This window comes from Cydia splendana, chromosome 5 (genome assembly GCF_910591565.1).
Source record: "Cydia splendana chromosome 5, ilCydSple1.2, whole genome shotgun sequence".
NCBI classification, from domain to species: domain Eukaryota; kingdom Metazoa; phylum Arthropoda; class Insecta; order Lepidoptera; family Tortricidae; genus Cydia; species Cydia splendana.
Window position 1 is genome coordinate 19,182,827 of NC_085964.1, and position 27,865 is coordinate 19,210,691.

Below are 27,865 nucleotides of genomic sequence, written 5' to 3' on the forward strand. Positions count from 1 at the left end.
CGAACGATTTTGCCAGGGCATGCATACTTTTCCATGCACTGACCTTATCAGTTTTTGTTAATGTAATTACCTATGTGTAAATAGGAAATAAAGTGACAATATGTTTGATATTGATTTTATTGATGATATCGATTTATTTTATCTACTAGGAAACGGAAAGGGATTGGTGCCGATATTTGTCGTTGATTTATTAGCATTCGTCTCTTTATTTAAGTATAGTGCATTCACAATTCACATTATGGTAAAGTGTACTATTCATCATTTTCGATACACAGCGTACTTATCTTTGAGCCGCTACCGAAACGATACATTTTATAATGTAATGTGAAACAGTATTTATTTACTTATTAGGTAAATATTTCATGAAATCTAACTTAATCTGAATCTGAAAACGGCCCGAAAAGTATATCCTTGGCATCGAACACCGCTCTCAACCACTCGATTTTTCCTTCATTTCTGGGCATTTTTCCAATAATTAATATTTTACAACAAACAATAACACAGCATTTAGTAGAGCGTGAGTAGAGCACAGAGTATCTATGACAGACGTTTTTTTTAAAATAGTGATGTCCTTCACACCTGTAGATTTCACATGTAATCGAGATTGACCGTGGTTCTTTACAACTGTAATTATCTATGTGTATTTATAAAACACCTGTAGCCGTTCACAGTGCATTACAGGTGCCTGTAGCCTGTACTCTTGTAACCTGTAACTTGTAACTTTATAAAACTGGGCCCAGGAGTTCCGAGTGTTCCGACTACTGCTAGAATGGCCAGAATAATCCTGTAATGTCACAAAATGGAGTTTGAAATAATTTTGCTTGCAACCCATCTTAACAACTGTCAATCGAAATTGACGGTTCTTCTACGATGCTAATCGCGTATACTCAAGGAAAATCGCTATAAAATAAAAATACATAAAACAATAACACATCCTATCATAAATGTGTGCCAAACTGACTTTGAACTAATTCACCTGTGTGATAAACTGTTTATAAAGCCAGAATGTCGTACCGGGATCCCGGGCCTTTGCCGAATAGGTGGTTGAAGTGCCCTCGAAAAGCATCAGGACTTGTTGCTGGCAAGTTTCTAGCCTTCAAGACACCTTTAGGACAACAGTTCAATGACAAAGTTCCAGAGGAGAATCGCTTCACTCCTAACATGCTGTTTGTGTACATGAAAAGTTTAAAAGTGAGTCACTAAATGAAAAATAGAATGGACGCGTCAGCTGTTAGTTTTTATTTTTGTAAAAGCATTGCTTTCTTAGGACTTTCATCGATGAGTGTTATCCTTGATAAAGCGAACTTAGAACACACGCTAGCCTGTCTATTTCTCCAGTCATACCCATAAACTATGCATTAAAAAAGTATGTAAATTTTCATCAATAAATGTTTCTTTCCTAACCTCAGCATTCTGTTGAATTTCGATTATTCATCACGACCAAGATGAAAACCAATCCTAAAATAGCTTTGGTAAATGGCTACTGTCCAAATAGCTGTAATAATAATTGGACATTAACATTGCAATGATTAACATAAATCTAGTATATTTACTTGTCTTTTTTATTTAGGTACATAAACTCTTCCCAAAGTGTAACTATTAAGTAGTTACATGGAGAAGAAAATAAATAATTAGAATTTTTATTAAATATAATATAAATACTAAAGTCCTGACTGACTTATAATCAGCTCTGAGCCAAAAAACTACTAAATCTAAATAAAAAGTATGATTTTTTTACAACAGAACCCCTAAAAAGTCTGATAAATTGAGAACCTCCTCCTTATTTTGTGGTTGGTAAAAGGGATTTTGAGAAACTCCAACCTCATTGGGTTAATAAGAATTTGAAAGCTTGTTTTAAAATGTTTGTAAAGCGTAACTCCCTTATTCATAAACATCTACTAAAGTTGACAAGCCGATAATAATTGTTTGTCCCTTTCCGACGTATTGGTATGATGGAAAGGGACAAACAATTATTATCGGCTTGGCAACTTTAGTAGACACTTATGAAAAAGGGGGTAAGCTTCTATGTTATTTAGTGTATTATTCTTTACAGGTAAAACTTGGGATGTGGGTGGACCTCACTAACACCACAAGGTTCTATGACAAGACGGAGATTGAGAATATGGACTGTAAATATGTAAAGATGTCCTGCCGGGGACATGGGGAGACACCTTCATTAGATCAAACTAGGTAGGTTCTTGTAGCAAAATTAATGGCATTGTTGAAATCACATGCAGCATGTGTATATAATCACAGAATATATAATAGTACTAGGTACAGAAGACTCACTCTCTAACAAAACGCGTCTGTTACGATCAGGACAGATATGGCCACTAGGTGGCGACAGCGCCACGCGCGGCTAATGGCTTTCCCCAATATTGGTGTGGAACGGATGTACTTTTAGCTACCTGTAGCAAAGCGACGAAATCGCGGAGTGAGCCACGCCTGATATAATAAAAAAATCTGGGAGACCGAGCTTTTTTCGGAAAACAATTACAAACTCAAAATGCGCGTTTTCCCAGACATAAGACGTAGCTAAATCGATTTTTCGCCCCCGAAAACTCCCATATAGCCGATTTTACCGAAATATATAATTAGAATTGCTCGTTTAAAGGTATTAGATAAAACCAGGGGCGTATTTACCCTAGGGCCATCCGGGCCATGGCCCGGGGCGCCAACCCCCGGGGGCGGCATATGCCGACCCTGGCGGATTGCATTTTGTTTTCTTCCTTGACTTCTGGGGCGGCGAAACGTATTGGCCCGGAGCGCCAAATTTCAAAATACGCCCCTGGATAAAACATATACAGAACAGTCATACAAGCAAAAGGATGTATCTTCATGGCATTTGTCTTTTGAACCAGAAAATCAATAAGGGCTCAACCAACCGATCATGCTCAAAATAGTTTTTATGGAAAGTATTTAAAAAGCTTTATTTTCTCAATTTTTTCATATTTTTGTAGGTAAAAAATTAGAGGGGGGGGGGGACACTTTATTTTGAACTTTTAAAGTGATTATTGATAAAATATTTTCTTAATCAATAAACTTTTTTAGAAACCTTAATGTTATGTACCAAGTGTTGATTATTACTAGATACTTTTCCCCGGAGTACCCAATGAATTATTTCACCTCATAGATGTTTTGCACCAGTGTAAACTAAAATTGTGTTGCATAAAAGTCGTTATATATATATTTCAGACTATTTATCCAACTCGTAAGCAAGTTTCTGAGCCAGAACCCACTGGAAGTCATCGGTGTCCACTGCACACACGGATTCAACAGAACCGGCTTTCTGCTTGTATCGTATATGGTGGAACAGTTGGACTGCAGCGTGGAGGCTGCAATTATAGAGTTTGCTAAGATGAGGTACGTTCTATGTTCACTATGACCTATGAAAGATTTCCTGAGTCAGAACCCGTTGGAAGTTATCAGAGTACTGCACACACGGTCTCAACAGAACCGGCTTTCTGCTTGTGTGCTATATACTTAGTAGAGCAGTTGGACTGCAGCATGAAGGCTGCGATTATAGATTTTGCTAAGATGAGGTGTGTGCAATGTTCATTAAGATCATCTATGAATGTTTTCCTGAACCCACACTGGGGGTTATTAATGTCCACTGCATGGGTCTATATTGGGTCGCATAATAATTAATTGTCCGAATGTAATGTTACGCATAAAACTCATTTCGCATAATTGTTATTGTGCTGAAACTAATAACATTTCTGAACAATTATAAAACAACCCTAACCTAACCTACCCTATTCTACACAACCTATGCAAAATATTTTCGAAAATACTCTTTGTTTCAGCTGGAGAAAAATTATGTAAAACGAATTTTATGCGTAACATTACATTAGGACTATCAATTATTATGCGACGAGATCGGCACCCCCACTGCATGCATGGATTCAACAGAACGGGCTCTCTGCTTGTGTCGTATATGTTGAAGCAGTTTAACTGCAGCGTCAAGCCGCTATTATAGTTTGCTTTGCCCCACAACTCATTCGACAGACGTGACTATCCCAGTCCATTATTTTGAGTCTAGTAACCATGAGTATATATGAAGTCCTCAACCCGCATTGGGCCAACGTGGGGACTATAGCCCAAACCATCTCGTGCTTGAGAGGAGTCCTGGGCCCAGCAGTGGGCGGGGTATTATTATTAACCATGAGTTAAACTTTCGTCAACAGGCCTCCAGGCATTTACAAGCAGGACTACCTACAAGAGTTATACAGACGCTACGACGACGTGGAGTACACACCAGCTGCTCCCCAGAGGCCCGATTGGTGCGATGGTAAGTTAACCCTAAAATTAAAAAAAAACTTGACAAGTGCGAGTCCGACGCGCCCGTTGTTCCGTACTTTTTAGTATTTGCTGTTATAGCTGCAACAGAAATACATCATCTGTGAAAATTTCAACTGTCTAGTTATCACGGTTTTGAGATACAGACTGGTGACAGACAGACTGACGGACAGTGGAGTCTTAGTAATAGAGTCCCGTTTTTACCCTTTGGGCACGAAACCCTAAATATTGACTTATTTTAATTGAAAGTAAAGATGGTTATTTTTTACGGTTAAGGAATTCTACAGTAAATTTAACATTAAATAATTTCGTAAATAATGACATTTGTGATGTATTTGTGATGTTTAAGCTATTTTCTTCTTCTTTCCTTGATCTGGTTATGTGTTTTTAATTTAGTGTTAGTGTTTTGTAGTTGAGTGTTTAGTGTTAGTTGTATATTTTGTAGTTCTATTGTGATGTTGTTTGACATGTGTTATTTTGACATTAAAGAAATTGAATTTGAATTTGTTACTAATTTTTTTTTTTTCAAACTAACAGAGGAAGAAGGAGAAGATTACGACGACAGTACGCCGAGTAATTCCCAGTCAACCTCTTCGCAAAACGCATCGGGGTAAGTGCATCTTTTCTACTTTCTCTATTGTCCAAATGTCATAGCACTTTTTATAAGGACGCTATCCGCGTTATTAAAAAATTGCGAGAATATTTAATTTTTTGTATCGAAAAAGTATGCATTGTGTCTCAATAAAAAGTACCGTATTTGTTCAAGCTCTGCAGTCTCCTCTTATTGAGGAATGGAGGTACCTATCATATTGATTAAGTAATGCAGCAGCAGGAAAAGAAGGCACGCAGTTATAAAAAAAAAACTGTAATACAACGATCTTCAAAATAATGTAATTTTGGTATACTTTTTTTATGTGTGTAATAGGCAGATGTACAGAATGGAACTCAAAACAGATAGAAACTGTAGTTTATTCTTATAAATAGCGATATTGGAAAGTGAAATAATAAATCTTAATTCTCCAATTTTATTTAGTCAAAAATTCATTTTTAAATTACAAAAACTACCACCGATTCCAACCTAAATCAATAACACAATCTTATGCTTACCTTTTTAATGATAAAAATTACACACATTCACAGACCTAAACCCAAGAAAGGTCGTAAAGAGACCACCTTCAAGAAGACTACATTCATGCCAGGCGTCCGCGGGGTGGAACCGTTCAACACCCAACCCCGCTTGCTGGAGATCCAGCAGAAAGCCCAGGAGTTCTGCGAGTGGGGCAAGACTGGGTTCCCGGGGTCACAGCCGGTCTCCATGGACGTGATGAATCTGAGGAAGCTGCATGAGAAGCCGTACAGGGTGTCGTGGAAAGCTGATGGTGTCAGGTAAAAATATGCGGTGCTGTTAAAAGATGTAGTCGTATTTCGGTAGATGTAGCTATACGCCACCCAAAGGCGTGTATACATGAGGGAAGGAATGGAATGATTCGCGAGGCCCTGGTAGGCTTCCGTAGCTCAATTGGTTAGAGCAAACGCACGGATTGCGGAGGTTGCGGGTTCAAGTCCTCCCAGAAGCGTATTTTTTTCCTTTAATATAAAATTAGGTAAAAATATGACCACTTTTACTTGTGAAATTACTACACTAATTATTTACACTTGGCCGGTTTTTATTTCTAACCCTCATAGTTTCCGTTTGGATAACATTAGAGAGCTTACATTTTGAGGTTATTTTTGTAATGCTGTACTCTTTTACAGATACATGATGTTAATTGACGGAGAAGGCGAGGTGTACATGATAGACAGAGACAACTGCGTATTCAAAGTGTTTGGACTGCGTTTTGTTCATAGGAAAGATCTGAGACAGCATCTGAGAGATACCCTTCTAGATGGTGTAAGTATAAATCAAAAATTCATTTGATTGATTACTTGACTTAGGTAAAAAGTTGAAAACCTATTATAGGTATTTTTTTGCAAATATTTTTTGATGTCTGTTTATCAGCGCAATAAAGTAATGGTTTGTTTTTTGAGATTTGAGACATATTTTGTTAATTTTTTTTTTTTATAATTTATTTATTTACATACAATATATATACAGTGGTACTACTAAACTAAATTAATAAAATAACTAGCTTAAATCTAAAATAGGCCCCTGAGGCATTGTACCAAGGATGCTGGCGGCATTTCCTCGCTGTATCGCAATGCTGCGAGGTAGCCGCCAGCTCTTCGGTCACCAGTTACGTCAACCAGACGCTTCGCGATTTCTGCGAACAACTTATGCGCGCTGGGACCCCATAGACCTAGATTTCAACTAAATTTATATATATTATATATAATGTTTTAGGAAATGGTGATAGACAAAGTAGACGGCAAAGAAATACCCCGGTACCTGTGTTACGACATTATTCGGTTCGAGAACCAGGACATATCGAAGAAGGCTTTCTTCCCGTCCAGGATGGACTATATAGAACATGAAATTATTAATCCTAGGTGAGTGCATAGATGTAAGTAAATTGAGGTAGATATGGTACCAGGCGCACGATCGTGAGCCATTAAATATAGGTTCCGGAACCTATATTTAGTTAGGCGTATGGGTGACGCCAACCTGTCAAGTTGTCAAAATCGATGGATCAATTTTTAGTTTTGTCAACTATGAACGTCACACGTCTACATAAATAAAAGGTCATTGGGTGAGTGAGGGTTTGTATAAATCTATTGGATAGGATAGGCCAGGGGACCCAGGGGTCACTAAATGGCGGACCGCGGTTTGGATCCGGACAGCCTATTATATATTTTTGCTTTTTTAATCAAGTAGAAACGGACCGCGATGTCCGCGATGGTCAATTTATTTTAAGAACCGGACCCCGGAAGAAACTAATTGGTGACCTCTGGGATGGGCCTGGATCTTCGAGCAACACGGAAGGGAGGCGGCATTCGCACTATTTCCCTCTGCCTAGGTACAAGATCAACTGATCTAGCGCAGGTAATAAAGCTAGTTGCGCTCGAATTTTTCACTAGACCGAGTCCAGACGCGCGCGTGAACACAGCAGCAGAAAAATGCATAATTGCTCGGTTTTTTGTTGTAAAAAGAGGTCGGGGTCATCAAATTTACGAAAAGAAGGTGTTACATTTCACATGTAATATTTTTTTTACATATCATACGTTTAATTACATTTAAACACAATTATTATATTTTAGTCTGATGTAATTGTTGGATTTATCGATTTTGCTCGCCCAGTTAGCGATGTTACGATTCGACTTCACAAATCGGTTCAAACCGATTTAGGTCTGAAGTCGACTAAATCGACTTGAGTGTTCCGTAAATCGACTTAAGATACGTTCACCCGCTCTAAGCGCACCCTTTCCGATTTGTTGCTGCGTCACTTTCGTCGGACATATTGAGGCATAAAATGTACACGAATCGACTTCAAACCACGAAGAAAAATGTTGGCATGCACTTTGCCGTCATTATTGAGTCGAGTCAAGTCAAAACTTGGTATCTACAGGTAAAGTAAAATGAAACTTATGGTTCAAGTAGTAAGGTTCAATTTCGCATAGGCTTAAAGAGATCGAGAGAGAAGAGATTATGGCGGTTTACTTGGATCGGTTTGCCAGTTTTGCGCCGCGTCGATTTGCTAACTGAACGAATTCGCGGCAATGACTCACGGAATCGCACGAGACCGCACGCTCTTTCCAGCTTGCTCGTATAGTGCTTTCCCGTTTTATCTTTAGCAATTAATGACATTTTGATCTACCGCGCAACGGAAAGTAAAAAAATATTACAAAAGTTTGATGTCAAAAGTTTTTGCTGTCGTGTTATTCTAAGAATTCTAAGGGTCGAACAAACCGTAAAATTTACAATTCGATTTCTTCAACTCAAAACCAAGCGACTACGGAGCGGTTTGAACTACTGATAATTAAAAAATAGAAGTTAAATCGACTTGGCCAAATCGGTTTGCAAACCGATTTGGGTTTAAATCGGAGTCGACTTATTCGGTTTGAAAATTTTTCGATTTGACCCATCACTACGCCCAGTACAAATTGCGGATCGGTCGAGCGACAAATCCGACTTCTCATCTGTCAGAATACAATAAAATTCTTCGACGGAAATATGTTAGTGTGCGTGTTGTGACACTTGTGACTCGTCCGTACACAAAACGAGATCGAGGTTTGCAAGATTTGTCTTTGACGTGTGTCATTTTCTATGTATTTGTGTCGTCATTACAGATTGGATTTTGTATGTAAGTATGTGAGAAGTGCGCCTGTGTGCACCTTTAAAAATGGCAGAAAGATTTGTACGGCAAGATATCGCTTGGGCCCCTCCCTTCCGACGTGTCGGAAGCCGGTGTTGCTCGAAGGCCTGGATATACCTAAGTTCTTAAGCAGAGCACTGATATTTTCTAATTTATGATCCTATGCACTTTATAAGACCGAACACGTTATAAAAGCGTATCAAATACGAAATGAATCAATAGTTTATCTCGGAATATAATTAATATTGATTTATTTTTAAATCCAAAAAAGCATAGATGCAATTTTGTGCCAATAGCATATTATTTAAAAGTTGTTTGAGTATAGTGTCCTCATTATAGACCTTAAAGGGAAGTAGCCGGTACAATATGACATCACAACAGGATACCATTTCCTCTTGAAAACTACAGAAATTAAAATTTCAGGTTAAAAGCAATGGAGAAGAAAATGATACACCGCGAACGCGAGCCCTTTAGCGTACGGCTAAAGCAATTCTATGAGGTGCGGATGGCGCACCAATTATTGGGGGAGAAGTTCGCTAAAACCCTGTCTCATGAGCCTGATGGACTCATATTCCAGCCTTCTAAGGAGGTAACAATCCATTCTAACAGTCACATTCAAAACCGTTTAGCGTACGGCTAAAGCAATTCTATGAGGTGCGGATGGCGCACCAATTGGGGGAGAAGTTCGCTAAAACCCTGTCTCATGAGCCTGATGGACTCATATTCCAGCCTTCTAAAGAGGTAAGTTACATATTACAGTCTTATGAAGCAATTCTATGAGGTGCGGATGGCGCACCAATTATTGGGGGAGAAGTTCGCTAAAACCCTGTCCCATGAGCCTGATGGACTCATATTCCAGCCTTCTAAGGAGGTAACAATGCATTCTAACAGTCACATTCAAAACCGTTTAGCGTACGGCTAAAGCAATTCTATGAGGTGCGGATGGCGCACCAATTATTGGGAGAGAAGTTCGATAAAACCCTGTCCCATGAGCCTGATGCACTCATATTCCAGCCTTCTAAGGAGGTAACAATGCATTCTAACAGTCACATTCAAAACCGTTTAGCGTACGGCTAAAGCAATTCTATGAGGTGCGGATGGCGCACCAATTATTGGGAGAGAAGTTCGCTAAAACCCTGTCTCATGAGCCTGATGCACTCATATTCCAGCCTTCTAAAGAGGTAAGTTACATATTACAGTCTTATGAAGCAATTCTATGAGGTGCGGATGGCGCACCAATTATTGGGGGAGAAGTTCGCTAAAACCCTGTCCCATGAGCCTGATGGACTCATATTCCAGCCTTCTAAGGAGGTAAGTTACATATTACAGTCTTATGAAGCAATTCTATGAGGTGCGGATGGCGCACCAATTATTGGGGGAGAAGTTCGCTAAAACCCTGTCTCATGAGCCTGATGGATTCATATTCCAGCCTTTTAAGGAGGTAGGTCACATTGCATTCAAACAGTCATATTGAAACCTTCTAGGAGATAGACACATAACGCATCGGATAATGGCTTGGTGGATGTTAATTATTCTGAACATACCTATATAGACATTTCGTCATGGTTGGACAGAAGCATAAGCCGAAGATCTAATGTGACATCATGTAAAGCCGTTATAAATAACTTTTTTTTTAATGTACAGTCGCCATCAGATATATCGGAGCGGCCAAGGTGCTCACAAATATCGGAACACGCCTCTATTGTCAGGGCGTTAGAGCGCGTGTTCAGGTATTGTGAACACCTTGGCCGCTCCGATATATCTGATGGCGACTGTACTAAAATGCATTTATTTACATAAAAGATGTATACGGTGGTACTACTAAACTAAATTAATAACAAGCTTAAATCTAAAATAGGCCTTTGAGGCATTGTACCAAGCATGCTGGCGGCATTTCCTCGTTGTATCGCAATTCTGTGCGACGATGATATGTTGTGCGAGGAAGCCGCCAGCTCTTCGGTCACCAGTTACTTATAATCAGTGATCATACATTTTCCAGCATTTTTGGTGCACGAAGTGTTGTTAACGGAATTGGTATATATAATTTCAACCCTAATGATTAATTAGCGTTAATTACGTTAATATTAACCTTAATTTACCATTTCAGTTGAAATTATCTATACCAATTCCGCAAACACCATGCGAATCGATTTGGTGCAGCGGAGTGGTGTTAACGGAATTGGTATAAATAATTTCAACCCTAATGATTAATTAGCGTTAATTACGTTAATATTAACCTTAATTTACCATTTCAGTTGAAATTATCTATACCAATTCCGCTAACACCATGCGAATCGATTTGGTGCAGCGGAGTGGTGTTAACGGAATTGGTATAAATAATTTCAACCCTAATGATTAATTAGCGTTAATTACGTTAATATTAACCTTAATTTACCATTTCAGTTGAAATTATCTATACCAATTCCGCTAACACCATGCGAATCGATTTGGTGCAGCGGAGTGGTGTTAACGGAATTGGTATAAATAATTTCAACCCTAATGATTAATTAGCGTTAATTACGTTAATATTAACCTTAATTTACCATTTCAGTTGAAATTATCTATACCAATTCCGTTAACACCATGCGAATCGATTTGGTGCAGCGGAGTGGTGTTAACGGAATTGGTATAAATAATTTCAACCCTAATGATTAATTAGCGTTAATTACGTTAATATTAACCTTAATTTACCATTTCAGTTGAAATTATCTATACCAATTCCGTTATACAACACCACTCTGCTGCACCAAAAATGCTGGAAAATGTACGATCACTGCTTATAATTTAAATATTCTATCTCCTTATTGTATCTTAAGAGCCCATCAACGTGCACACTAGAGATGTGCGCCGATGGCAAAATCATCGGCGGCGGCGTCCGATGATTTTTTGACCGGCGGCGGCGGCGTGATCGGCGTGAAATCGGCGTGGCATAATTTTTGATACTGCATGAGAACGTAGCTGTAGAAACTCTACATTAAAGCTTTCTGAGTATTTACTAGGCTATCCAAAACATATTATGAGCAGGGGCGTATTTTAAATTTTGGCGCCCCGGGCCAATACGTTTCGCCGCCCTAGAAGTCAAGGAAGAAAAACAAAATGCAATCCGCCAGGGGCGGCATATGCCGCCCCCGGGGGTTGGCGCCCCGGGCCATGGCCCGGATGGCCCTAGGGTAAATACGCCCCTGATTATGAGTGTTTTCTAAATTATTGTCGAAAATGATATCCCATCACGTCACTTGGCATTTGGCAACCATTTCTTACTAACCTGACGGTTACCAACGGTATGTTTAAATATTAACATAAAAATAATATATATATATAGGTACTTTAAAACGCTACATTTTATGCAGTATAATGACTTTGTAAGCGGAATACAAATAAAACACAAAAATAATTATTTATAAGTTAAGTCGTAAATCTATATTGACTTTTCCCAGCCGCTGTCGCCTCACCTAGAATTTTTTACGAAATAATGATGAACTACTTTACATTTGTCTGAACTGAATTATCAGAAATGTATGTTAGAATAAATATGTCATCGTTTTCGAAAGTAAACGCCAGGTTGATTCGCTCAACAGAATGTCTTTGAAGTGTCCCGTGTCTAGGGCTTGCAAATATTCGAAACTTTCAAGTATTCGAATATTCGACTTTTTCTGACGGGATATTCGAATAATTATTCGAATATTTAAAAAAAATAAGAAAAGGAACGAAAATCGGTTTATTACGTTTTATTCAAAAGCTTTTTTCACATATTGCTAAAATTAATAATATTTTGCAGAAACTTCCACTTAATCGACTAGATTTTATCATCCTACTCTGAGATGCCCACGTTTATAAAAGCAAGTAAAACGCAAAAATTAGACGTTTTCAATATTTCTAGATAAATCTTTTTATTATAAATGCGCCGTTGCGTGAATTGAATTAATATAACTTTAACCATCCAAACACGTATGTAAGAGAGAAAAGATTTTAGTAGATAATCACTAATCATTTTCTGATTTAAATTAACTTCTAGTCATTAAGGGGCCTGTAAAATGGCCTTTAATTCAATTGTATTTTGAATCTTTATTGACTTTATTTGTCTTGGCAAGTTTAGTTTTGATTCCTAATGGTCGGCTATTATATAAGTTATATAATTGGTATTGGAATATTTATGGGAAAAAGTTGGCTGACTACGGGCTGGATTATTCGTTAGCTAAAGGTGCATGGTTAGATTACCTAGTTCGGTAGGTTTGGTATGATCAAATTTGTGAATTGTGATAAAGGGCAAGGTTTAGACTTCGAATATTCGCTTAAGGTACGCTTGTACTCAATAAACAGAATGACCCTTTATCTTAAAACTTACGTAACGTTACTTGTACCTAGAAAAAGCATTAGCCGCACCGTAATAAAACATACTTTTAGATTTCGTTTTCTTTGAAATTGAGTTAGGTTTAACTGTATTCACGAAGCCTATTGAGAGGAATACAGTAAAAACATTATTTCCTTCGTATATGGGTACCTACCGTTCCTCATTCACTGTTAATACCCGGCAAAACACACAGAAACTGTAACTATAGCGGATGAAAATAGATTTTACCTAGTAATAAAAAATATTCGAATATTCGAAACCTGAACGGCCGAATATTCGAATATCAAAACAGGTCGAATATTCGACATATTCGAATATTCGAATATTCGAATTGCAAGCCCTACCCGTGTCGCATGGCACTTGCAGGGGAAAACCCGCGTGTCTTCAGACCTACATACTGCGAGCCCACATGCTACCCAAAGATTTGAAAGACGAGCCCTCTAACGTAAAATCGCTTGAAAAACTTTTTATGAGATAATACATTGTATTTCATAAAAGAGGTTTATGGAATATTAAGGTCTACTTTGTTTTCTTTACTGGTAGCTTAGTGATGACCCTTGGTGATTTAAGTTCCTATAAGTGTAATTGCTTAACCTGACTATTATAATTTTGATTGAAATATATATTGTCAAGTAAAAGAAGCCTATAATCACGATAAAATGACTAAGAATTGATTGTGTGTTGATTGTTTTAAAATAAATGAAATTGTATAATTGCTTAACCTGACTTTTATAATTTTGATTGAAATATATATTGTTAAGTAAAAGACCTAGGACAAGTAGTCCAATTAGGTAGGTCCAACTTCGAGAAAGAGGTCAACCGCCGAATCCAACTCGGTTGGACAGCGTTCGGGAAACTTCGTAATGTCTTTTCGTCCGACATACCTCAGTGCCTCAAGACGAAAGTCTTTAATCAATGTGTGTTACCAGTGATGACTTACGGCTCCGAAACGTGGTCTTTCACTATCAGCCTCATCTCAAAACTCAAAGTCGCTCAACGAGCTAAGGAGAGGGCTATGCTCGGAGTTTTTTTGCGTGATCGAATCAGAAATGAGGAGATCCGTAGACGAACTAAGGTCACCGACATAGCCCACCGGATTAGCAAGCTGAAGTGGCAATGGGCGGGCCACATTGCACGCAGAGAAGATGGCCGATGGGGTCGAAAAGTGCTCGAGTGGAGACCACGGACTAGCAAGCGCAGCGTAGGACGTCCACCCACAAGATGGACAGACGACCTTGTTAAGGTCGCCGGAGGACGCTGGATGCGGGTCGCCTCCAACCGGTACGAATGGAGGTCCAAGGGGGAGGCCTATGTTCAGCAGTGGACGTCTTATGGCTGAGATTATGATGATGATGATGAAGTAAAAGAAGCCGATATTCACGATAGAATGACTAAGAATTGATTGTGTGTTGATTGTTTTAAAATAAATGAAATTGTATATTATAGGATAAATATCTATCATATGATGACCCTTATGCGTGTCACCAGCATCATACGAGATATCATAAAATACGCAATTATAATCGTAGTGAAAGCTGGCTGGAGATTCTAAGAAGAAAATAGCATTTTTATGTCCTAGGATATGCATACCTGCAATTTTCTTGACTTTAGTTCACTTATTAAATTGACAATCAAGAGACTAAAACAAAATGCGTTCTACAAAAAAGCTGTGCGATAAAATATCAAATAATAACCTGTGATCCAGAAACTAGATCTTGTTTAAATTAACGCTAAATCGTTATCACAGCTAACAGCGCAACGACAAAAATGATGCTAATTTGATTCACTGGCAAATAATAAGCGAAAAAGCATAAGGATTTTCAAATTATGTGTCTGATACTATCTACTCACTACGCAAAATGCGATAAGATACGTTAGGTATCAATATTTCCCACGCCGATTATACGCCGGTCAAATTTATCGGCGGCGGCGGCGTGGAAAAATCGTCGGCGGCGGCGGCGCGGCGGCGCGGCGCACATGTCTAGTGCACACTAGCACCACTGCTAAATAATCGAGATTATTTAAATTAGGGGTCATCCATTAATTACGTCACACGTTTAGGGGGAGGGAGGGGGTCAAGAAAATGTGACATGTTGTGACATGGGGGAGGGGGGAGTCACAAACATTGTGATGTCACTTTAACTTCATCAGTAACCGAAAATTCATTTATATTTTTTTATTCGCTGTACAGTTAAATAATGAGATTTTGGATGTAACTTTCGTTGTATTATAAAATTACTAATATTTATATATCAAAAATATTTTTTTATTAAAAAAATAATGCCGAGTTAATATTGTCGATTTCGTTAAAAACAAAATTGCCTAAAATGTGACGTCACACCAGGGGGGGAGGGTTTGCAAAATGTGACCAAGTGTGACAAGGAGGGGGGGGAGGGGTAAAAAAACCTAGAAATTCGTGTGACGTAATTAATGGATGATCCCTTAAACGAAAGATATTTAAAATAGTGGGCCGCTACGTACCGTAGCGTCCAAAGTTAAAACGGCCGTTTTTGTTTTGAGTTCATAGATCGATGAATCCAGCAACATAAAAACAAGTTTGATGTATTCAAAAGGTACTGAAATACAAAATACAGTGGGTAGCGGCCCCCGTTTTTAAATACCTGTCATTAAATTCAAATAATCACGATTATTTAGCAGTGGCGCTAGTGTGCACGTTGGTGGGCTCTTAAATACTTGAATTTTGTGGTGTATTTGAGCAAATCAAGGCATGAAATAACTGATATAATTAATTTCTAGCCCTACGTGCCTGGACCGTGCGAGGATGTGCTAAAATGGAAGCCTAGCAACATGAACAGTGTCGACTTCAAGCTAAAGATCGTCACGGAAGGCGGCCAAGGGTATGTCGAATTCATCATTCTAGCCTTCAGTCGCCCACTTCTGAGCATAGGCCTCTCTTCGTGTACGCCACTTATCCTGGGCTAGTCTCATCCAGAAGTGCCCCGCAATTTCTCGAACGTCATCCACACGTAACTGAAAACAATATTTTCTGACAAAATGTAGGATATTTTTTTCAAAATATCTAGATCGAAAATCCTACCGGTTTTTAGTAGTGTAAAATATACTAAATTTAGACTAAAAAAACTTTGGAGAGCTTTGAAACCATACCTAGTTTAAAATAAATAAATGTATTTCAGCATTCTACCAAAAAAGATCGGCCAACTCTTCGTCGGTCAGCTAGAACCGCCGTTCGCCACCATGAAAGTCACCAAGGACATTAAACACCTCAACAACAAGATCATCGAGTGTACTTACGAGAACAACCGCTGGGTCTTCATGAGGGAACGGACTGACAAGTCCTACCCTAACAGTTATAATACTGCCAAATGTAAGTAAAGGTGGTATTCCACCTGCCCAATAGGGGGTATTACTGCAATGTTCTGCCGCCAGCGTGCAGCACTAAGCTAGCTAGTAAAACATTAGAGTCACTTATACATACTGTGGCTTAAACTGTTTTTTGACAAGTTTTCACAGACAATAAAATATGACATTGATGCATCAAGGCGGTTTGTTAACAAGGGCCTACCGGGAAACGCGAAAATCGAAATTTAGTTATCTGCCTCTTTATCGCTCGCAAATGCATGAGTGATAGAGAGGTTAGATACCTAACGAAATTTCGATTTTCTTGTTTCGCGGTAGACCCCCAGATTGTGATGGGTAGTGGTAGTGGCGCCCCCTACGCAGAGTTTTGCGTAATATTCCCTATTTCTTTGTTCAATGTGTTGGCATTAACATTTTGCTTAGTTATTAAAACGCGAATCTGTATACGAATATACAGATTCTTATGAGACAGCACATCGCTTGTGTGACGTGTGCGTGCGCGGCTCAAACATTCTGGGGCACGTGCACGTCTACGCCCACACATCCGGTGTGCTCCGGCCTTAACCTTTTGGACGCCAATGACCGCTATATCCGCACCGTAGGTCCAACGCCAAAGACCGATTAATCCGTCACAGACCACAGAGCAACACAGACCTACGTACATATGCATAAAGTTCAATTTCAGTTTTGACACTTCGGTGACGTGGCGTCCGAGTGACAGCTTTTGTGTTTGACACGGCGTCGAAAAGGTTAAACCCGATATTAAATTTATCTTTTCCATTTCAGCCGTATGCGAAAGTATACGAGACCCCGTGACCAAGGAGCGGCTGTTAGACTTCATAGACAACCATCGCTTTATAGACGACTCGGATCTCATGCCTATGCCTAAAATGGTGCGCCGATAGTATCAGGCCAAAACGGAGCTTGTTGCCTCGACATAGAGTACATTTCACAACGGACCGGACGTTTTAGATAATTTAATATTGAACAGCTATAAAGTATGTTAGCCATTTGAGGAAAGTGAGCCGACCTGAAGATACAAGATGGTAAAAGTTAGACACTTTCAATATGGACACGTTTCCTGAGGGTGGTATTCCACCTGTACAATTTTTTCGTCCAATGTGTATTTTGTTTCACATTTTGCTTAATGAGAGTGAGACACAATGACATTGGACCAAGATATTGGCCCCTAACTTTTTTGTATTAACCATATTCAGTATGAAAATGGTCGTACCGCACACTGGTGGAATCCCGCCCTAAGGGAGACACAGTTTTCCAATGGGGGTACATTACCCTACTGAGTCAACTGACAGTCTGTTTTGTCCTTTTGTATGTTACCATGGATGAAGGCTCGAGTCTTAAAGTGACCAGTGGAGGCAGTGGGTGATCGATCAAGTTAGGAATTTTATTCCTATTTGTTCAAAACTAGCACAATTTTAATATTGCTAGCTGGATTCATTTTTTAAATCTCAAAAGTTCCGATTGCGTTTTCATTTACTTAGATTTAAATCAGGTGTCATCAGTATTTCTTAAGGCGCAGAGTGTAATGAAAACTAGCTTAGCATAAGGTTTACCTAAGGCGCATGGCACACTGCATCCGCACGTCGCTCCGATGGTTGAGCCAGACAACGCTTTACGCGTATTAGCACATAATAAATAATAGTACCGTACAGAAAGGAAACTTCCTACAAAACAGAAGTTTGACAGCGGTTCAGCCGGCAACGAAAAGCTTTATGTCTCTCTATCACTCTTCCATATTAGTGCGACAGTGACAGTTGCGTTTCGATCGCTACGGAGCGTAAGCGATTGGCATCTTGGCTACGCGGCCAGGGTCGAATCATGCTGTCCCTTTCTAATATATCTTTCGGCTATTTAGGGTTGTCAAAATTCAAGACATTATCTATGGTCGTGCACGCAAAGGGACGTCAACCCTAATAATTGCTCGGAGCAATGCTGAGCAGAGTTTAGCCGAAGTCAGGAGTTTCGTACCCCTGATTATAGTGACATCCCACTCTCATGACGTGCGAATCGGATGCAGTATGCAGAGTGCAATGCGCTGTCCTTTGCTTATCTGTTCTGTTTAAAGGGAGAAAATAAAATCGAAACTAACTCAATTATTTATTTTTATTATCCATATGATATAATAGGAATACTCACTAGGACAGGAGTTCTAAACCCGTGCTAGCAGATATCAACGCTTATGCGCCTTAATAAATATTGAATATTAAGTTATTTAAGTCAATCTGTTTTGTTTATAAGAATGTATTCATTTACCTTAATAAAATTGTTTTTAATATTGCTTTATCTTTTATTTACATCAACAAAATATGACTAGTAATAAAAAAATTATACACATATAGTTCGTGTCATTCACGATGCCGCGCAGATTAGTCAAACTTTACTTTTAATAAAATGACAATACGAGTCAAGACACGTCTTCGTGAATGACACGATCTATAAATCCCTTAATAGGCGGTTTACATTCGCGGCTCGTGTATCGCGTAAGCACGTCGAGCTTATGATTACACTCTCGCCTCGTGTCTCGTAAGCTAGTCGAGCTAATTTTAAACACTAACGGCACGGTATAAACGTCTCGTGGCTCGCACGAGAATGTAAACCGCCAGTAACATATAAAAACATTTTTATTATAAATTACATGTACAATCTTTCTCACTACTGTACTGCCATCTGCTCTCTCCGTCAATTTCTACACATTTAGTTTTATTTTCTTTAGTAAGTTTCGTTAAGTGATGGTTAACATTATAAGCAGCGGCAGGCCACAAATGTTCTGGTGTCTCTGTGTATATAATTTTTACAAGATCCATCTCTGTAAGTTGTTTCTCTGCATTTGCTTTCAGTGCGTCCAAAATTTGCTTCTCCCTTTGGTTTCTGTGTGATATGTAGTATTCTATTTTTTGGATTGGGTCCTGTAACATAATTTAAGGTATAAATATGAATAGTATAAAATTTAATGTTCTCAGGAGTAAGTCATAACTCAGTATATAACTCAAAAACATACCTCAACAACATTTCCATGCCCTGGATAAATAACACTAGGCCTCAAATCCAGTATCTTATTCAAGCTTTGCATGTAAGTATACAAATCCTCGAACACCGCAGTGCCTTCGCCAAGAATACAATCTCCGGAAAACAGCACATTCTCCTCGAGCAAAGTTGCTATGACATGATCAGTTGTGTGGCCGGGTGTGTGGTGTATTTTGATGGTGGCACCTTCTACAGTCAGTTCTTGGCCATCTGAGAGCCATTGGAGGGGTATTGAGGGGGGTAGTTCCTTGTCTGGTGCATCTTCTGGGGACCTTTTGTGCTTCCATATTTTGGCATGATCTGAAATAAACACAAATAAACAACTTTTATAAGAATGAAATAATGGCAAAGAAACATGTTTTACCAGAATTCAAAGTTTTCTAAGTATCTAACAATATTTAAGATTTTTTTAATTATTATAGCATGATATTATTAATACATAAATACATATTTTGTTATTTATTAATTTGCTATTTTATAGTTATAGCTAAATTAATTTAGTTTAATTTATGATATATTACATGCTGGATCTTGGCAGATTGTGATGGACTTTTTGTATATACTAACACCTTTTGTACTCACTTTCATGCCTTAAAAAAATATTAATTACAAGTCTGTAGGCCCTGCTACTTACTTTTTTGTAAAGCATGAAGGTCTTTATGGAATTTACATTATACACTGAGTAGCGTATCATGTAATTACATATTTATTTGTAGCAGTCTGGGGTGGCCAAAAGAGTAATGGTAGAATGATCTACAGACAAGTCTACAAAATGTAGTTATTTACTTGCAATAGTCCCATATAAGTTCTCCACTCCTCCAATGTGGTCATGGTGCCAGTGAGTGACCACTATGTGGTCTATGTTCACCTTATTAGACTTCAGGACATTGGCTAAGTTTCTTTGGTACTCTTCCACATCTTTATCTCCTGTGTCTAACAAGATCCGGCTGAAAAAAGATAGTTAAATTAAAAAAAAAAACATTATTACTTATACTTAACATTGTGAACCATTGAACATGAATAAAAGCAATTTGTTTTAAGACCATGATTGAAAACAGTAGTAGGACTTTTTTTTTAAAGAATCTTTTAGATTTAGGGTGACTTTAATACACATGGATCAAAGGTCATGGTAAAACACAATAAGATCTTACTTGCATCCTGTACCAATGAGGTAAGTATTTGTGCCCTGAAGAGTCATATGTCCTGGATTACAGCCAAGGACCCTAATCACCCGATTTGAAAGAGTAGTGACCGGTGGTATTGAAGCCATGGCTGTAACAACTTTAGCTAAAAGTTTAAAAAAACTTGTTATTTAAAGAATGTCTATTGCACAAAAAGACAAACAGTCGGAATGAGTGATAATGATAGTAATATAGATAATAGAAACCTGAGTTAGTGTTATACTGATAATATTTCGTCAAATAATAATACAACAGTAAAAATATAAAGTGATAAGATGCTACTGATGCCATAATATTGAAGAAACGTACTAAGGAACACCATTTCAACCTAATAGTTATAATTTATAAATTAAGTTGCGCTTGTCTACACAAGTGTTGCAACGTATTTAAATAATATCAGGAAAATTTACGCACAAATGTAAACAACCCGGATTCCTCAAAAAATAAAAATTTCAAAACACTACACTTCCCTTTCCCGTCAACGTCAACGTCATTATGTCATCTCGTGTCAAAGTGTCATGTGTCACTTTTTTCCAGGGGAACGTTTATGTTGCTGTTAAAAACGCTCAAATTTATATTATTCAGGCCAAATAACTAGCTTCCATATCGTTGGTCGATATAGCCGAGGGTGGTAGTGTAGGGATGAATTTATAATTTATCCCAAATATATTTTAATTACTCGCGGACAGAGCGACCGATTTTATTATTAGATAATATTCAGTTGTATGAGCTCTGTGCTGTGTAAATAATCCTAGAGCAGCTGTAAGCGCTGCGCGCCGTGCTTGACGGTCTAACGATCGACCCTCGGCTGCAGCGCTGACAGCGATGTATTGCGCCCGCCTCCCGCAGGCGCAGTGAGCCCTTAGAGACGAACTTTGTTATCGTGGCTGTCATACTAAGTTGCTTTTTCCCGTTAAATTTGTATTTTGTAATAATTGTTTGGCTTTCGCTCTCACTCCTTCTATTTTATATAGATGTGTATTGTGTGCCGTTACGGACAATAAATCGGTGTGCGAAAACGAACGTTTGGTGCTTATTATTTGCCCCTGCATCCGCACCCGCTTACCACGCCTAGCACAACTCTACCTTCCACATCTACACTGGTGACCACGTAGAACACTGAGAATGAGCGATACCGAGAATGACGGATTCGTAGACACGGAGATGCCTGGGCCGAGCAAACCAAGAAAAGGTACTCAAGAGGGCAGCATACCCACGGAAATTTACCGCATCGGCGTAAAAGTGCCTGTATTTTGGCCGGAGAAACCTGCAGTATGGTTCGCTCAAATGGAATCTCAATTTACTGTTTCCAATATTACTGCGGACGCGACCAAATACAATTACATCGTCGCGCAGCTCGATTCCCAATATGCTGCCGAGGTGGAGGATATAATTGTCTCGCCACCAGCCACTGACAAATATAAAAAGATTAAAGATGAGCTCATCAAAAGACTGTCGGTGTCTCGGCAGAAGAAAGTAAAGCAGCTACTTAGTCAGGAAGAGTTGGGTGATAGAAAACCTTCCCAGTTTCTCCGCCACCTACGTCATTTGGCAGGGCCGAATATACCCGATGAGTTCCTATTATCTATCTGGACGTCTCGCCTGCCAAGCAACATGCAATTTGTGATCGCATCGAAGCCCAATGACCCAATTGAAGAGCTCGCTGAGTTGGCTGACCGTGTTTACGACGTTGCAACTCCTCAAGTAGCCGCAGCATCGGCGCCTGATCCTCAAATGGCTATTCTCATACGTCAAGTGAGTGAGTTGACTAAAGACATGAAAACACTAAAAAGTCAGCTCGATAGTGACAGGCCGTCGCGATCAAGATCTCGTGCTCGTGCGTCTAGCAAGTCCCGCAATCGCTCCAGCTCACAGAGGTCGCAGTTGAATTACCGCAAGTTTCCTGAGTGCTGGTACCATGCGAAGTTCGGTGAGAAGGCAACAAGATGCGTGAAACCGTGCGATTACCAGGCGGGAAACGAGAGAGGCACTCGATAATGGCGACCGCCGTTTGCCCTAGCCCCGGTCGCTTATTTGTTACAGACCATACAACGAAGATACAGTTTCTCGTGGATACTGGTAGCGACGTCTGTGTCTTCCCTAGGTCTCAACTAAAATATCGGCGACATCCTACCAACTACGAGTTAGCTGCAGCGAATGGCTCACCAATAATTACTTACGGCTACATTCACTTAGTACTGAACCTAGGCTTACGCCGCGACTTTGCTTGGCAATTTATTGTTGCGGATGTGACGAAGCCTATAATCGGCGTAGATTTCCTGGCATATTATGACCTTCTCCCCGACTGCAGGAATAAACAGCTCATCGACAGGATGACTAGCTTGTGTGTCGTGGCTTTGCCTGGATGTTCGACGGACGAAATTTCTTCAGTCAAAGTGGTGTCGGGTGAGTCAGATTATCATCGCATACTACTCGAATACCCCGACATTACTCGCCCATTCGGCGTTCATCGGGTTCCAAAACACAACGTCCTCCATTTTATAAGGACTACTCCAGGGCCTCCTGTGTCTTGCTCTCCTCGACGGTTGGCTCCGGATAAATTAAAGATTGCTCGGGACGAGTTCTCCGCAATGCTTCAAAATGGAACAGCCAGACCTTCAGAGTCACCTTGGTCGTCACCTCTGCACCTTGTCCCCAAGAAGAATAATGGATGGAGGCCTTGTGGTGACTACCGAATGCTCAATGCCAGAACTATTCCGGATAAATATCCCATTCGGCATATACATGACTTTGCTCACAGTATTTCTGGTTGTCAGATTTTCTCCACCATCGACCTCGAGAAGGCGTACCACCAGATCCCCGTCAACCCAGAAGACATCCAGAAGACCTCGATCACCACACCGTTTGGTCTCTTCGAGTTCCCGTATATGACGTTCGGGCTCAGGAATGCTGCCCAGACGTTCCAACGGTTTGTGGACGAGATGGTAAGGGGGCTGGATTTTTGTTATGCCTATTTAGATGACTTCCTAGTGTACTCGAAAGACGAAGTAACTCACAAGGAGCACCTGCGCCAGCTGTTTGCCAAATTCCAGGAGTATGGGATGGTGGTTAACACTTCCAAATGTGTCTTCGGTGCATCGGAGGTAAAGTTCTTGGGCTACAGCATTTCAGCCGGAGGTACTAAGCCCCTCCCATCTAAGGTCGATGCCATCAAAGAATTCCCGGTCCCAAAGAACGTGAGGGAGCTGCGCAGATTCTTGGGGATGGTTAATTTTTACCGCAGATTTATCCCCGGGGCAGCAGCATCGCAGGCTCCACTTCATGCGCTTTTAACTGGATCTGCAAAGCCATCTCATCCCGTCAACTTCAGCACTGAAGAACATGAGGCTTTTGAGCGTTGTAAGGACAGCTTATGTCAGGCTGCGTTGTTAGCGCATCCAAATAGTCAGGCTAAGCTGGCCATTGTCACAGACGCTTCTGATACCGCCATGGGAGCCGCGCTACAACAGTATATTGACGAGCAGTGGCAGCCCCTGGCGTTCTTCTCGAGAAAATTGAGCCCCGCGCAACGTAAGTACTCACCGTACGATCGTGAGCTTCTGGCCATATACGAAGCGCTAAAGTACTTCAGGCACATGGTTGAGGCCAGGGACTTCACAATCTATACGGATCACAAGCCTATCTGCTTCGCCTTCAACTCGCGCAAGGATAACTGCTCACCAAGACAGTTCAGGCATTTGGATTTTATATCGCAATTCACGACTGACATAAGACATATCTCTGGGAAAGATAACGTGGTGGCAGACACCCTGTCGCGCGTTGAGGAAGTCGCACAGCCGATCGCTTTGGAGCGGCTAGCGCAATCCCAGACGAGAGATCCAGAGTTGCAGGAACTCTTACAGAGTGACACTTCGCTGCGTCTGAAGAAGTTTAAGTTGCCAGGCATTCAGGCCGAACTGTATTGCGACGAGAGCGACCGGACACTCAGGCCTTATGTCACAAAGGAGTTGCGCAGACAAGTGTTCCAGAGCTTGCATTTCCTTAGCCACCCTGGTGCTAATGCTTCCGTTAAGCTCGTCACAGACCGGTACGTTTGGCCAGGTATCAAGAAAGACTACCGCGAATGGACACGTACCTGTTTGTCATGCCAGAGAGCCAAGGTGACTTGTCATGTTTCTGCACCACTTGGGACATACAGACTTCCCAGAGCAAGGTTCATGCATGTACATATAGACCTCATAGGCCCCTTGCCAGTATCTCAAGGATTTAAATACTGCCTCACAGCCGTCGATCGATATACACGTTGGCCTGAGGTGGTACCGCTACAAGAGATCACAGCAGAAGCCGTAGCCAGAGGACTTCTACATGGCTGGATATCACGGTTCGGCTGCCCCAACGACATCGTAACTGATCGTGGCAGACAGTTCGAGAGCTGCCTCTTCAAGCATCTGTCTGAGCTAGCTGGCTTCCAGCATCGTCGCACGACGGCCTACCATCCGGCCTGTAATGGCCTCGTGGAGCGTTTTCATAGACAGTTGAAAGCCGCTATTACCTGTCACGCAACTAGCAACTGGGTAGACACATTACCCTTGGTCCTGCTTGGGATACGTAGTGCGTACAAGGAGGATCTTAACGCTTCGACTGCTGAGCTCGTATACGGAGAGCCACTGAGATTGCCAGGGGAGCTATTGCACGCCCAGGCGCCCGATGACACCATTGACGTGACTGATTATGTCGCACGCCTGCGTAAGTTTGCCCATGATCTCACTCCAGTGCCAGCGTCACGCCATACAAGCAATAGACGAGTGTTCATATATAAGGACCTCAAAACTGCCAGTCACGTGCTGCTCAGAGACGATGCGAGTCATCCACCACTGCAGCCTGCGTATACTGGTCCGTACGAAGTGCTCGACAGAAGTGATAAAGTGTTTAAGTTGCGTGTGAACGGCAAAAGTGTAACAGTGTCTATAGACCGCATTAAACCCGCATACATACTGGCCGATGAGCCGAGTGTACCTATTACTGTTCCATCTGTTCAACCTACTCCTGAGACTGAAAATACGGTGAAAAAGACTAGGTCAGGACGTACAGTGCGTATCCCAGATTATTATTATTAAGTTATTTTTTATTTTTCTATCGCCCTTGACGGTCTCTGGAGGGGGGTGATGTAGGGATGAATTTATAATTTATCCCAAATATATTTTAATTACTCGCGGACAGAGCGACCGATTTTATTATTAGATAATATTCAGTTGTATGAGCTCTGTGCTGTGTAAATAATCCTAGAGCAGCTGTAAGCGCTGCGCGCCGTGCTTGACGGTCTAACGATCGACCCTCGGCTGCAGCGCTGACAGCGATGTATTGCGCCCGCCTCCCGCAGGCGCAGTGAGCCCTTAGAGACGAACTTTGTTATCGTGGCTGTCATACTAAGTTGCTTTTTCCCGTTAAATTTGTATTTTGTAATAATTGTTTGGCTTTCGCTCTCACTCCTTCTATTTTATATAGATGTGTATTGTGTGCCGTTACGGACAATAAATCGGTGTGCGAAAACGAACGTTTGGTGCTTATTATTTGCCCCTGCATCCGCACCCGCTTACCACGCCTAGCACAACTCTACCTTCCACATCTACAGTAGAAAAAAATATATTTGCATCTCACATTTTGCTTAATGAGAGAGTGAGACGCAATGCACATTGGACAAAGAAATTGGACAGGTGGAATACCACTCTATTCACTCTAACACACTAGCGCACCGCACCTAGGTCACGGTGCACCGCACCCATAAGTGAGAGCGAGAAAGAGATATATGTTCCTCGCTCGCTATTAAATCGATTGTAGCATGTGGAGTGGACGGATTGAAGCGCTTTTGTAACGCGCGTTGAAAAAGCGCTCGTCCGTATGAGGCCTTAAAGGACAGGACAGACGCACACCTTAGAGAATATAACCAAACGGAGTGGTCATTAACAGGCGTTCCCCTCTGTCGAAAATAGGCGGCCAATTGGTCAACCACATGTATGGACTGACGTTTATCTGACATGGCTATTTTGACGTTACGTATACATTTAAGATAAGATAAGATAATCGTTTATTTGATATGTTGATGTTATTATTTTTGCTTGTATGTAAATTCAATGATGACGTGTAAAAGTGCCCTTGTGGCCTATTTGCTGAATAAATGTTGATGATGTTTGATGTTTGATGATAAAACACGAGTTATAAATAAGATGTCAATATATACAAATTCAGTTCTTTACATGTCTGGCTGGAATTTCAGCATTCAAATATTTATCACAAAATTACATAACAAATATTAAATAAGCAGTACAGAATAATGTTGAAGAGAAAGAAAAAAAAATGTCAATGTGTATCAATGTCAAATTACTAAACTAAATTATCTAAATATTGATAATTATAAATAGTTGTATTAAATTTTTAATCATTCATGTCATTATCGATTTTCCAACAGTAAACTGTACAATTATTTACATGTCCCGCTGAAATTTCAGCATTCATAATCAAATTAAATTTCCAATAAATGAAAAAATACAGAAAAAATAAAAAATGTTAATGTGTATCAATGTCAAATTCCTACTTAATTAAATCCTATCTAAAATTATTAATTTTAAAATGTTGTTTTAAATCATTTAAGTTATAAAAACAATGTTCCAATCAATGACCTTTTATTTATGTAGACGTGTGACGTTCATAGTTGACAAAACTAAAATTTGATCCAACGATTTTGACAACTTGACAGGTTGGCGTCACCCATACGGCTAACTAAATATAGGTTCCGGAGACTTCCGGATCGAGCGCCATCTTGATGGCACGCGGCGAGATTAATTGATTCGTTTTTTGCTCATTAATATTGTTTAAAGTGTAATATCGATAGCCTATTATACAGTAAACTAATGTGGTAGTGTGCAGTGAATGGAGAATTTATCTTGAAGCACGTTTAACCATCATTTTGGAGTCTACGGCCGGTTGTCCACGTGTCTCTTGTAAAGCCCGCTATCGATTTACAAGAGCTAAATCACCGTACACTGTCTTGTACTAACCGTACAATTTCAATCGTTTTACCCTGCTACTACGACCTTGACACTGGCAAAATAGCCCCAATGGGCTGAAGCCATAATTTTAAAAGAATGAATGAAAAGGTTCCGGAACCTATATTTAATGGCTCACGATCGTGTGCCTGGTACCATATCTACCTCAATTTACTTACATCTATGGTTCCAATAGTAGACTATACAATTTTTTTTGAAAAGCCTTTCCTTCTGTGAGAGTCAGGATGGCGGGTGTACCTAGATAAAAATAAACAAAAAGCATACCATATTTTAGTACCTAATTTGTACTATTTGGTACCTCCTTTAAAAAAATTAGTACCTCACGGTATTAAAAGTTATCACCAAAAAACATTACACCCGCCATTCTGACAGTCA

General features: G+C 40.1%; 2 protein-coding genes across 4 annotated transcripts; one reads left to right on the top strand and one right to left on the bottom strand.

Annotated features, from left to right (window-relative positions):
- The first annotated feature begins 843 nt into the window (after nt 1–843).
- LOC134790867 (mRNA-capping enzyme) lies at nt 844–18,538 on the top strand. The gene is made up of 12 exons (XM_063761851.1): nt 844–1,191; nt 2,054–2,190; nt 3,196–3,363; nt 4,188–4,291; nt 4,837–4,909; nt 5,440–5,685; nt 6,055–6,190; nt 6,641–6,786; nt 8,973–9,138; nt 15,658–15,758; nt 16,056–16,246; nt 17,026–18,538. The coding sequence occupies exons 1-12, from the start codon at nt 1,006–1,008 to the stop codon at nt 17,142–17,144; spliced, it is 1,773 nt and encodes a 590-aa protein (XP_063617921.1). The 5' UTR covers nt 844–1,005; the 3' UTR covers nt 17,145–18,538.
- A 320-nt stretch (nt 18,539–18,858) lies between these two features.
- LOC134790965 (beta-lactamase-like protein 2 homolog) lies at nt 18,859–20,945 on the bottom strand. 3 transcript variants are annotated; one of them, XM_063761995.1, is made up of 5 exons: nt 20,880–20,945; nt 20,436–20,571; nt 20,071–20,231; nt 19,259–19,584; nt 18,859–19,166 (listed from the first exon to the last, which is right to left on the bottom strand). In XM_063761995.1, the coding sequence occupies exons 2-5, from the start codon at nt 20,552–20,554 to the stop codon at nt 18,885–18,887; spliced, it is 888 nt and encodes a 295-aa protein (XP_063618065.1). In that variant the 5' UTR covers nt 20,555–20,571; nt 20,880–20,945; the 3' UTR covers nt 18,859–18,884. The 3 variants fall into 3 exon arrangements, with proteins under 3 accessions (XP_063618065.1, XP_063618063.1, XP_063618064.1); XM_063761993.1 differs by lacking the exon at nt 20,880–20,945 and adding an exon at nt 20,672–20,785; XM_063761994.1 differs by having other exon boundaries at nt 18,860–19,166; nt 20,775–20,922.
- Nucleotides 20,946–27,865: the final 6,920 nt, after the last annotated feature.

Coding starts and splice junctions, on each gene's coding strand:
- LOC134790867 (XM_063761851.1), top strand. CDS start 1,006: ATGTCGTACCGGGATCCCGGGCCTTTGCCGAATAGGTGGTTGAAGTGC. Junction 4,910..5,439: donor TCTTCGCAAAACGCATCGGG/GTAAGTGCATCT, acceptor ACACATTCACAG/ACCTAAACCCAAGAAAGGTC. Junction 16,247..17,025: donor CAGTTATAATACTGCCAAAT/GTAAGTAAAGGT, acceptor TTTCCATTTCAG/CCGTATGCGAAAGTATACGA.
- LOC134790965 (XM_063761993.1), bottom strand. CDS start 20,756: ATGGCATCAGTAGCATCTTATCACTTTATATTTTTACTGTTGTATTAT. Junction 20,572..20,671: donor TCAGTATAACACTAACTCAG/GTTTCTATTATC, acceptor TTAAACTTTTAG/CTAAAGTTGTTACAGCCATG. Junction 19,585..20,070: donor CTTATATGGGACTATTGCAA/GTAAATAACTAC, acceptor TGTTTATTTCAG/ATCATGCCAAAATATGGAAG.